Source organism: Schistosoma mansoni, chromosome 6, assembly GCF_000237925.1.
Source record: "Schistosoma mansoni strain Puerto Rico chromosome 6, complete genome".
Lineage (NCBI taxonomy): Eukaryota > Metazoa > Platyhelminthes > Trematoda > Strigeidida > Schistosomatidae > Schistosoma > Schistosoma mansoni.
Window position 1 is genome coordinate 12,230,032 of NC_031500.1, and position 13,504 is coordinate 12,243,535.

The 13,504-nt window shown below is 35.4% G+C and overlaps 1 protein-coding gene across 1 annotated transcript in view; it reads right to left on the reverse strand.

Annotated features, from left to right (window-relative positions):
• Positions 1-11,931: 11,931 nt before the first annotated feature.
• The window catches only part of Smp_059660 (hypothetical protein), a gene marked incomplete at both ends in the record, with an annotated part of 22,631 nt that continues 21,058 nt past the window's right edge, over positions 11,932-13,504 (reverse strand). Inside the window, one exon of the mRNA XM_018798282.1 lies at positions 11,932-12,176. Within this exon, the coding sequence (XP_018653239.1) occupies positions 11,932-12,176 (245 nt within the window). The remainder of the gene's footprint in view (positions 12,177-13,504) is intronic.

Sequence of the window (13,504 nt, forward strand, 5' to 3'; positions counted from 1 at the left end):
TTTCAATTATATACTCTGAAATCAAGAGTGTTATCTATTTCCCGTCACTAGTTCAAGGTTGACAACTAATAAAGACTTGGCTAAAAGTGGAATCTACATGGATGACCTGTCGGAACGAGACATATAGCTTGCATTATATTAAATAGAATCTGACACACTAACGGACTACTATCATGACCATACTGTTTTGCATAAATACTTGTAAATGTGTTCCAGCACTATACTGAACTTACAAAACCTCACTTCACAGTTGAACACTAAATAAGACGAGCGAAGTATGGTAGAAAGACCTGTGTGGGTGAAATATGTTAAAAGTGATGTCCGAAATCTGTAAACATAGCAATGATGATTGCGACACGTTTTGGAAAAGACGACACAGTTATTATTCTCTTAACGGTATTGGAAATAAATACTTCTGGTGTAACTTTTTAGTCTTTTTCCTGACCGTTGACGACTGTTATATAATTGGATGTTTCCGACGAACTGAAACAAGAATTGCATAGCTCCCTAACAAAGAACCTTTCCCAGAGGCTCAGCTGTAGATAACAAGGAGCCCAGAATAATTTGTCCAGCAGCTTTTAGCTTATGAACGGAAATGGCCGGAGATTATTTTAATATTGAATGGTTTATTAGTAAAGCGAATTTTTGAATACCTATCGCCATATAAGGTTTTTAATTTTATAGTCGGAAGGCCTTCCGAATTTCGTGATAAATGAAATTTAAAATAGTTACAACTGTTCATAGATGGCGAGTAAAAAGTAATATTAAGTTCAAACATTATTTAACATTTCTTAGCTTCGATTGCATTTACAACATATATATAAATGTTACCAAGCTAACTACAGTAACTTCTCATGAAACGTCTATATTACAACTCGACATATTCCTAACTGTAGTTTCACAAATCGTCTTAACTTCAAAAATCTTATTATTATTTCTAAATTGTTATATTCCTCATCAAACGGCATGTTAACCTGGCCTGTACGTGAGTTCCATTATACCTCTATGCCTTTTAAATGTAACGGTCCTTTGGATAATCTTTAACCTTTTCTATAAACCCGACATAGTCGTCATTGCTATAAGTATTTGGGTTTATGAATTGGTTTATCATATTAGCTACCTAAAGACACGTTGAACATAGTTCAGATAATGCAGTTACCAAATTTAGGCACTGTCATACTGCACTAGTATAATAACTAAACTATCAGGTAGTTGTTGGACGAATAGACATTTAAAATCAAAACTCAGGAGCCTACCATTGAAATTAAGACTATGTAGACGAATATTTTTGAGTTGCGATTTATAATAAAATCACGCAGCTGGGATCCGTTTACGCTACAAAATTCTGCTATTTCAGAATCACCCAGAACAACACTACTTATTTTCCACTGGCGAATCCCCAATCACCACTATGACTAGTCATTCAAAATGGTTTCAGGATATCGTCATAAAGCATTGTCATGACTTGACAATCACTCAATATGATTGATAGAATTGATGAAACTAATAACATAATCGGTCAACAAATTGACTTGTAATTATCATTAAATAACGTTGTTTTGAGAAATGGCGTGCTTTGTAGGAGTAGCACTGCAACAAGCATTTGGTGGACTATAAGGGCTGAAGCAGTCAGTCAAAGACGTCAACTTGGACGTATTAGTTTGTGCTTTTCGATAATGATCCCAGATAAATTCGGGAGGTATAAGTTACGGTACAGGACAAGGTCGTATGCTTCACAAATGTTCTCAATAGCACACCATGAGGGTGTTGAAAAAGGGATAGAAGGGGAAGCCTGAGAAGCAAAACAGACAGTGTTCATGACTAGTGAAGGAATGATTGGGATAGGAATACTTAGACTCATTCTCTTTTATTATGTCAATTTCTAAGCAAGAATATTTCATCAGGTTGAAGAGAACAAGCCACGGCATGGAGATGAATGGACAAAGAACTATCTGAGTGAAGATGATTCAAAAAGAAGCCGAAAGTTACGGATTATGTGTAGCTTTAGAATTTAGTAAGGAAAATACAGTGTTCGAATACCATATGGCTTTTTTGTCATATTTATTATAACTCGTCTTTTTTGTTACAACTTTCATAGATTCATAAGTGGACTCAAATTTAGCGTAATTGTCCAGTATTGTTTGCAGTAGGATTTCTTGGTAGGAAGTGAAATCTATCCAGAGTCACAGACATGAACCAAAGAAGTGTATGGTATAAGAAATTGGCATCAAAACCAATAGTTCGTTGCATCCCACTAGACCAGAAGGAGCCGTAATCTAAAAAAATCTATCTTGAAGACATGGGTGGATTGAGGTTATCCCCGTAACATCATGTTTGCTGGTCGGTAACGCCACTCTCTCTCTTTATAGGATGTTAAGATTTCTTATGCTTGTGGTATGTACGAATATTTTTTCAATCTACGTTCTATGTTGCACATCTTGTCGGAATACAGTGACACCACTAGTTCCATATTACGAGTAAATCAGAGGGCATCAAAATGATCTGGCTAGATTTCAAAGATGGTTAGTTGACAATGGACTTACTCTCAACATCTCAAAATACAAAGAAGTTCATCTGAGACATTTTGTAAACTACACACAACTTCGGCAACTCATCTCTAGAGGTATTCCAAGTTGAGGAAGATCTTGGAAAGTTGGTACCCCGTAATCTGCAGTCTTACGCTAACTGTGGCAAAAATACCTCTCAAGAAAACCTTATGAAGAGCGCCCGAAATCACCTAACTTATACCAATAGGGGTGTAATCTCAAGGGTGACTTTCTAATGACTTGCGGCATCCTAATTACTCCTGAGCATCCCCCGACACACCTAACTAAGCTCAATACTAACACAAATTCCAGTGGTAGCATCTACAAACTGGATACATAACATACCAGAAAAGATTGGTGAGACAGCTTTTACAATATGAGAGTAGTCGGGCTGTAAAATTAGTCACCAGCTGAGCTCGTCGAAATGACTTCTCGAGGGTTCTTTAAGAGAATACTCGACATATTCGTAGGGTATAAAGACAGTATTTCACCATAATTTTCTAGTATTCTTCACTTTATCGTTAATTGTACCTAGGTTTCAACTTTGTGACATCGATGATCTTCTTGTACTAGATACGTAAGAAGAAAGTGTAAGTTTAAACACATAGATGAGGCATGGAAAAATTCCATAAGCACGACAACACATTACCTCCATAGACTTTCTGATAGTTTAGAATTATGCAGGAACATGCAGAATAGCAATCAAAAGATAAAGAATAAACATGCAAACTTTTCTGACATTGGTGCTAGAACTAAGAAACCGGTAGCCACTTGCAATCTGTGTTCTGATCGTCCACTAAAATTTAGACTTAGCTCAATAAGTTGACCTCTAAGTATTAGATTACAGAGGGAACAGATTACTTTATCAGGGAAACGGGTTATGGATGTATTGTTTCCTGCTTTAGAATATGAACCGAAAGCCAAAGCAAGTTACTGTCAAGTGCAGCAGCTATCTAACTGAGTAACCACGGTTATTCACCAATGAGACATCGGACTAGCACTCGACTACTTGTTTTAATACATGTTACATAAAAGTCAAATGCTGTGTTTCCATTATGTGACAGTCTGTTGCTTACCATTACAAATAATTGCTTGTCTTAGAATGCTTCTGACATTACGTTTTAACACATTTTGTTCGCTGATCAGGCCACCACTTCGTTTATTATTTTTCCTTTCTGGTGTCTGATGCTACATTACCTAAACAACATCAGACCTCTAGGTTACGCCTAAAAAGTGATTCAGTAAGTATTTTGTTCGCTAATGCCCGGAACATTTGTAGGAAAGCTTATATAACATTACTCAAAAATGAATGAGTTTATTGTTTTAATATATGCTGTCGCGCTTTCGACCCATGTACTCTTGAGGCGCACATTTAAGGTCTTTTGGAAATGGGTTACGAAGTTCCATTAACAGTAATGACTGTTTTCTGGCTGCTTGTTGGCTGTGGAGGACCTCTTATAGTCCCCAAAGGTCCTAACAGACCGTAAGCGATTTGTTGAAGGCTGATAAGAAACTTCTAGGTTGATTCAACTGATGCTTGCAACCTCTTCAGTATTTTGCTACCTCTTGTAACTTGTTTTTGACCCTCATTATCATATATTTCAGTTGGCTGATGTCATCCATGGCTCAAGTCAACCCTCTTTTCGGACCGATATTGCATCGAGATACCATTCGCATTCTCCAACGTGAATGGGAGGTTAGTTTTGCCCATTAAGTTATATCCTTTTCAGCCAATTAGAGTGCTTTAAAATTCATCAGTAATCATCGCATATCTTCTGCCTGTTGTCAACGTATCTCATCACAGTTCTAATGCATTTATATGAAGCTCAGTTTTTTCGTGTCAATTGTGATCATCATATAGTTATTCCTCTCATAATCATCAATGTAAATGATTAATTTTTCGTCATACCCCACTAGAAGCATTTCCGTGTAAAACTTGCAAATTTTATGCAGACTAAGAGAAGTTTCTATTACTCTATTTCCTCTAAATCCCAAAGACCTAAAGCAACAGCTTCATAAGATGTTTTTTATTTAGAGCATAATTCTCTGATTTAAATGTTGTTTACTTATTACATTTCTTTTGCAAGTGTTTAGCCTATTCTTTTGTCGGTTGCCAACGTAGATGACCAACGTCGAATGATTGAGGGCCTACTTGAGTTAGACGGTAATTGAGTAACCAGCCAGCTAACGTCGAATCCAAACCTCACAGTTAGTTCTTGACGTAGACCACCTTTTCGTCTAATCCAGGTAACTCTGATGACCGCACAACACAAAAGATGTTACCACAGAATATATTAGTGAGAGTAGGTACAAGGACTAGAGAACGACCACCACCGCATGCGTCATTCCATGGTGTGAAACCAATTGATGCCTGTTAGTTATCCACGACCTTGACACAGACCGGTGAACGTTTGATATCCAGTGACCCTGCTGCTGGATGATTCGGTACGGGTCGTGACACTTCACCGGCCCTACGCTTCCACTGCGTTTTTGTTAAGTGATATTGTGTCGCCCCTTACGTTAACTAGTAGTCTGTTTTATAGCTGTGACTCGTTTTCTTCCCTACCTGTTGGTCCAATTTCGCTCTGGTCTTAATGAGTGATGACAGCATTAGATGATAAGTATTTATAATATGGTCGAGGTATAAGAAATGATATTTATTACTCATCAACAGTACTCTAACAACGTAAACCAGTTTGACAAAAATTCTGACAAACCCAATCTTTTTAAAGCCGTATGTAACAATGTGGAAGTGCGAGAACTCCGCTAACTAGCCATAAATGAGCGACGTTTCATCAGGGTAAATTTGCATTAGATTCCAGGTCACTAGTGATATGAAAAACAGTTGAGCGCATTACCAGTTCGTTTTTCGTGAGACTGGTGGCAAACTAAATCTTGATACAGGTAAAGAGTTTTTTGTCACTCAATAAGTCTCATCATATATGAAAATAAAGAGGTGTCCGTTTCTTGTTGACGGAAGAGTACATCGCACAGTATTCAGCTTTAAATAATTTTATGGCTGTGGAAAATCTTTTTTTTTCTAGTTATTACCTACTTCCGTGTAACATCGGGAAAGGTAAGGATGGTTTTGAAAAAGACAAAGGATAACTAAACAAACTACTAGTATCAGTTTCCAAAGCCGCAAGTTGTTTGCAGAGGTGAAAAACTTAAATATTACTGCTAAGAAAACTTAAAAACTATATATAATCTATCCCATGACTTTACTAGTTTTGACTGCTTTGTTTTATGCCACCGTTGATGCTGTATATACATCTAATGTGCGTCTGTTTCCTCTCATGCACTCGCACGAATTATAGGAAATCAGATCCTACACTGGATGTCTATAAGATAACTAGAATACCATTGATGTGCAAAGGCACCATGTCCTTGTTCTTAAATGACCATCGGTAATACTAACTTGGGAGCTTTACTACTATTTGGAGTCTTCTGCAACTGGTTGTAACTCATTCTCACAGAGGGTTTTATGGAAGCACTTATTGTCGATATATATATATACAAGTCTTGTAAGTTTTCGAAATAGACGAGAATCAGTAAGTCATAAATAACTTGAGCTCTAGAGAAAATGCATATTAGTTGAAACTGCTACACGGTACATCACAGCTATAAAAAAAGTCAACCTAATAGCTACTGAAGGAAGGAAATAGTATTAATTCCAGTTAGGATATAAACTTAAGAGATATAATTCGGAAAAAACAAATTAAACTGAAGAATAAAAATCATGTAGTTGGATTAAGTTCATAATATGAAAGAAGACAAACATTATCTTCTAATGCGCCGCTGCGATAGACTAAATCATGTCACCAAGGGTTTCCTGACATTGTCTAAGGTTATATGGTACCTCCTAATAAGGAAGTATGCACCTACCGGCCCAGCAAAATAGTCAACTTCATAAACGGGCGTTATGCTTTAGTTTGACTCATTAGAATTTCTGAACTTTACCCAACATAGCTCTTCAGAAGAGAGAGGTGGATGGACCTGTGCAAAACTTTTCGCAATTGGTGGTTATTTATTCCTTATTAGTGAACATCTTCAGTTGGAAAAATGCCCAACATTTGACAATCGACTGATCACTGGATAGTGACCAATGTCATGTGTGTCAGATCATTCTTAGTGCAGAACGAATTCTACCGATCGATTTGTAATGTGGCCGCCAGTCTGGGTGACTCGACATCGCGTGCACTATGTTGAAATGTAAGGTGGCAGTTGGAGGTAATCGATAGGAAACCATGGACGTCCCTCGACACTATAGATACACCTTACTGACGAGTGTCAAGTAGCACGGAACCTAGGTCCAGGGTTTTCTGTTGACTACGTTCACAACACTCAATCAATAATTCAGATAGACTTATGGTATTTTGTGATTAGTCAGTCAATAACAACGTGGAATTTTGTGATTAGAATTTTCTACCATAGTTATTATAAAAAACTGATTACAACAACTTATATTACTCATGTCTTTTACTTTCACAGACAAGATACAGAATGAGATGACCACTTAATACATAAATCTTGGTACAGTTGGAGACCAGAATATATATGAGCTGAGTAAAAAGATATTGCAAGTACATCAATAAGGGAAAAGGAATATGATGAGAAATAAGTGAACAAGGGTAGTTCATAATAAGAGATAAAGTTAAATATGGAACCAAGAAGTAATTTTTTAGTTGATGGAGTTCCTCTAAATTGTATAAATGGTTTTGAAACAGCTAAACAAAAATCACTAACGACTTGTACTCAGAGTCATGTTTAGTTGAACTTTGATAATTAGACATCTTGTAGTTGAATATCTTTGAGATGACTCCTAACATTTAGTATATTACTTGTCCTGATAGCCGCTATTAGATAACTCATGACGGTATATAAATTTCAGGATATGAAGTGTTGACCATGGTTTATTATCGAACAGCGCAGGTCACAAGGTTACAAGGTGAATACAAGCAGAAATCGACAAGATTTAAGCACATATATATAAGAAAGTGGATGAACCACCCAGCAATCTAAACAACTAACATTTAAGCTAGTATGTTTGTAAAATGTACCATACATGTTGATGCAAACATAATAATAAAAAGATATAGGTAAATGGTTGCTGTACGAATGACAATGTCAACTGACTTATTGAAGGGCTTAACAACATTAAACGCATACAGACCCAAGTGTAGTTCAGGTGATATAATCCCAATTATGTCAGGCAGAACAGGTTGGTAAGACTAAGCGAGTGTCAGCAACTAACTAACCAAGGTCAATATGACTTTCATAATAAGCTAAGCGATCTACAGACTTGACTACTTTATTTTCTTTTATTAGTTAAGACATTTAAGTAAACTGACCTAGCATGTATCTCAGTAATCCCTTCCTTTTTAATTAAGGAATGCAAAATTATGCAGTAAGTCTTATTTGATTAACTTAGTAATTTAGAATTAACAAACATAATTATCTTTATCGTAACCCAGTAATATTTGACATGATAAATTATGGGTACAAAAATGATTTAATACCGATTAAAATAGCAGGATACAACAAAACCTAATCAGTATAAACTTCCGTTTCGTACAGCAGTAGATTTATTAGCGTTTCCCTCTTATATCCCCTGTGTTATTCAACCCTGTTTTGTTAGAAAATTTGCGTATGCGAAAATAATTCCAAACGCTGAAATAAAACGGGACACGTTTATTAAATGAAAATGCTAACAATGATTTTCTATGTTGAAAATTCTCTTGGTACAAAACAAAACCAGACATATGGGTTAACTATATTGTTTTCTATTACAGTAACGTTAGATAAGGTTCTAATTGGAAATTGCTATGCATTTAAATGTCTTGTTGTAATATTCCTTAGTCCAGGAAAAAATGAGCTCCAGTTTTTCTCCCACTACCATTCGCGTAATTGCAGAGAGGAAAAGACTTAGAAATGTGTAGAATCATTACTGAGTTAACGATATGAATAAAATTTAGTTTTCTATTAGATTATTACGAGCAATAGATTAATAGAGATTCGTAGCTTATGATGAGGTATTTTCCTTATGTTAACCGTAATCCGACTAAACGTTTGCATTAACGTGAACTTTTTCTTTGACCATAATAGTATAAAATCTAAGTTTGACAATTAACAGAAAATTATTTCCCATTTACAATCAAATACAATGAAAATTATTGCTTAAACAATTATTTTGAGGTTAGCGCTGATACAAGTATCTAAATTTATAATTAAATATCCATCAACCAATTATTACTACGTAATTCATCTGACGTTTTAATACTACTGCCTACCTTTCCTATTGAGTACGAATTTCATCATAACTCGACGTTTGAAAACATACTGTATCGTCTTTCGAAATAAAACAGATAATTCTATTTATATAGATGAAATGGAATTGTTGATCCAAATGGACTACAAAATAGATGATCCATTATTTAACAATAATTTATAAAATGAAGGTAAGTCTGAAGTTTCGATAGCAACCAATCTATCGATACTTTATTCCCAATTATACTACAACAACAACAACTAGTATGACTACTAGGTCTACATTGAATACTACGACACCTAGGACTCATCCTACTACTGCGAATATAATGACTACTAATAATATTGGAACTGTTACGATCACTACTACGCCTACTACCACCACTGCAATTACTACAGTGGTGTATGCTACTTATGTTGACAGATATAAGTAATATGTAGCACCAAGAGGAAGCAGAAAGCCTGGAAGCAAAAGATTGAGAAAACTGAAAGCAATCAAGATAACAACAAAACTGAAGGAACAATGAAGTTTGTGAAAACAACTCACTACTATTACCAATACTACTTGGTAGGAGAGACTAACTTATAGTTTAATGCGAAATCACACAGTGGTTTAGTAAAATGTGAAAATCATACATTAAGTGCATTATTTGCACATAATTTCTGAAACGTTTCTCGCAAACTTCATTGTTCCTTCAGTCTTGTTGTTATCTTGATCGCTTCCGGTTTTTTCTCTCCACTTCATTTCAGTCTTCTCAATCTTCTGCTCCCAGGCTTCCTACTTCCACTTGATGCTACAAATACTACTATTACTGCTGCTATGACAGCTACGCATACCATTATTACTAAGAACACAACGACTACTACTACTGTAGTGAACACAAACACCAGTGGGGACAATAGAAAGTATTTGAACTCAAAATTATGAAACGTCTTAGTAAAATCTGAGAACCATACAGTAAATACTTATTTTGCAAAATGTCAATCAATTGTCTCAAACTTGACTGTTCCTTTTGCAAATATCGGTCAATCGTCTCAGACTTCATTGTTCCTGCATTTTCATACCAATTGCTTTCTGTTTCCGTTCTTGCTTTCTCGATCTTCTACTGAAATACATTCTATTCCTGACTATCGTTGTGTACTACTTATGCGGATAAAAGTAGCCCACACCACTTGTATGGCTGCCAGGTCTACGACGATTACTACGAAATCTACGACTACTAAGCCTACTCTTCCTGCTACGACTAATAATATAACTACTACTAAGGCTACTAAGATTGTTACGTCTATTACCAATACTATTTATTTATTTATTATTTATTTAAACACATAAATATTGGTACAAGGAAGCACCAGATAAATATGCGTCACACAAATCTCATTTGATTTGTGTGAGGGTTGTGATACTGCCCAGGTCCCCAAACTGAAGCAGGTGGTTTTCTTAGGGGGCCATACCCCGAGCCTTTGACCTGAAGGTCTAGTCCACAAGGCAGTGGAGCATTGTGAGGAGATGCAGTCCCATGGTAGCCGGTGACCAACAATAGGTTCATACGCCATTCGTTCCGTCACGATACTGGAGCCCATGTGCACCATTGGTTTGGAATCAGGGTTTTCCAACTCCCCTAGGTGGACTCGCCTTGTCCACCAACCCGGTTAAAGCGACGGACATTCGCTTTTCGTCCTCTCAATTTCGTAAACAACACCCCCACCACGAGAAGGCAGTGAGTAGGACTTCCCTGTCAGAGGCTATATATTCGCTGGCCATGTGAGAGCATTTCGAGAGGGAGAGCGGACTCTCCCCACTCTCGGCTGTACCAGGGCATTTGGGGGCACTACCACTACTAATATTACCACAACTACTACTGTTACTACTAAAATTGTCGAGTTCTATCCAATAAGTAGTTATGGACAAAAATAATAAATCAAAATGGTTTTCACCAATAATTTCTCTCTTTACCTCCATTTGACTGACAATGATCTGAAAACTTTATTTAGCATAGATCATGTAACCATACATAAAATTCTTTTTTAATATGAATACTTAAACAATTACAATATCCATTATCAATAGAGACTGAGTTTTGGATACAAAAAGGAACAGATAGTGAATAGTTAGAATTTGGTTATATATATATATATATTTCCAGTGAAGCAGTTTTCCTTGTTAACTAAGGTCAACTTCTATACTAAATATGATTCCGTCCAATTCATCAGGTCATTTTATCAATAAACGAAAAACAAAAACCCACTATCCAAAATAATTGTGAATATAGACATTAGATAAATGAAGTAAAAGCCCTTAAATTCTAAAAACTATCCTGGAAATCATGTATTCTGATAAACACGTTCTCTAATGATCAATAATTAGTTTAGTTCTGTTTAAACTGTAAAATGGAAGGAAGTGGTTAGGCGAAAATTTTAGATCCAAACGCCGAACTAGTTGGCATTTTGTTAGGAAGCCATATTTAGGATTCTGAAACAACTAAGGCCTCACGTAGGATTCGAACCCATGTCTACGCAAATCACTTATCAAATGTGTGGTCGAACTAAGTTCAAGAATCAAATAAGAAAGTATAGTAAGACTGGATTGTGACTAGTAGTGGAATCTAGGACGTTCGTTTATTTCTGTTTAGGATCCTTCGGCTGGATTCACCTATATTTTACTATTAATGTCCGTCCATATTGAGATGCGAACCCAGTTTTTAACATTGAAAAAAATGAGGAAATGTAGACCCTTGCAAAAAAACATTCATACTCGTTGTGCAGGGCAGTATTTATTTGGACTCGATAGCTTAATAGGTAGCACATTAACATTTGAAGAGAAAGATATTGCGTTCCAGTCTCATTGTTGACATCAACATTCGTATGGAGATATATCCAGCTTATGATTCTCAAAGAAAACGAAATAAACTTTTTGGATTTCATTGCTAGCCATCATTTAACTTTAGTAAAAACTTGGGACTAAATGACAATATTGAAGCAATCTGTTCAGTGATACATGCACTAGCGGAGAATGGTGAAACCCAGTCCTTAATATCAAAGACAAAAAACTCAAGCCTATAAATGTATATATATAATGTATAAATCATGATATGAACAGTGTGAGGGAATATACATACTATGAGATTGAAGCACTTAATAATGGTATAGATGGCTTGTGAGCTATAATACAATCATATGCTTCATTTAAATTGAATTTTGTTTGTTGTTTTAACCAATCAATTTGATTAAATCCACATGTTTCTAATGCCATCACATAAATTAAAGGATCAGGATTACCATATTGAAACCATCCACGTTGATTTAAATCAATTAATTGATTTATTTGAAAAGTAGTTACAAGACGTCCATTAGGACGTAGAACTCTCCAAATTTTTTGTAAACAATACGTTAAAGAAGGCCAGAAATAAAAACAATTCACATGAAAACAAGCATTGATTGAAGATGGCGGATAATCAAGATGATGTACACTTCTTAATTGTAAGTCAATACAATCAGTTTTAGTAAGGGGCCATAGTTTCCTGAAATAATGAATTATGATTAACACATAAATGATATAACATTAGAAAAATATTATTCTATTCAAGAGTTTATAAATTTCATATTTTGTTGGTAATTAAGTTCATCAGTCATACATAGATTGAAAGTTTACATTATGGACTGATTGTTGTTAAGTAATCATAAAGCATTGGACAGCTGTTTCCCTCTTGCGTGGAACTATTCAGCAATGTGTATCCACGATACTCATCAAGGATGGAATACGCAGGATAATTTTCAGCAATCGCAATGAGTGATGATTGTGTAATATGGCAAAATGGTGGAAGATAGTAAGACAAAACAGATGTTCAGGGCTTCCTGGTTTTCAATGATTGTTTTGCTAAGATCAGTCTGTTGATGTAAACTATGAAACTCAACAATTTCTATAAACTTTCCACAGTAACCTAGAAACATTTTTATTAGTTATAAAACTTTCACTTAATTAGACAATAGAAATACAGCTGAATAGTGAAAGAATCTTTTTTATGGGTGAAATTTGAATATAATCGTTTTATTTAAGCTAAATATATATGGGATGACTTCTGCGTCTGATACTAATATTTATTTCACTTACAGTTGATCTATAATTACCTATTATTCATCAGAAGGGGTTTTGTGAAGATTTAGTATTTTCATAGTTGAAAGCGTGAGTCAATTGAAGCTAGACCACCATGTGCTTCCAGGTTTTCCATGGTGGTCTAGCTTTGATTGACTCACGCTTTCAACTATGAAAATACCTATTATTCGTTATTATTAATTAACTTTCATGATAGTAGACCAGGGATATATTGGTCAGAGCACTAGACTTTCAACTGTCTAACTTCAGATTCCAAACCATACCTCTCAATGCGAGTAGTATCAATGGCTGTTACGTGAATGTATGGTTCAAAAACTATTATATATAGACGTATACTCAGTAAAAACAGTTGCATTACCTTTACTGTCATTAGTATTTAAGCGCTATGATATGGTAGTGAAGTTTTTTGTCTTATAACGGATATGGAATATTTGACAAGGAATACTACACAATTAGTTGTACATTAAGAAATCTTCGTATTGAACTGATCATTTCAGAATAGGATTTATCTATTATACAACATGCGGATTAATAACCATTAGATTGCGTATTCTATAAATTTCTAATTAGATAACAT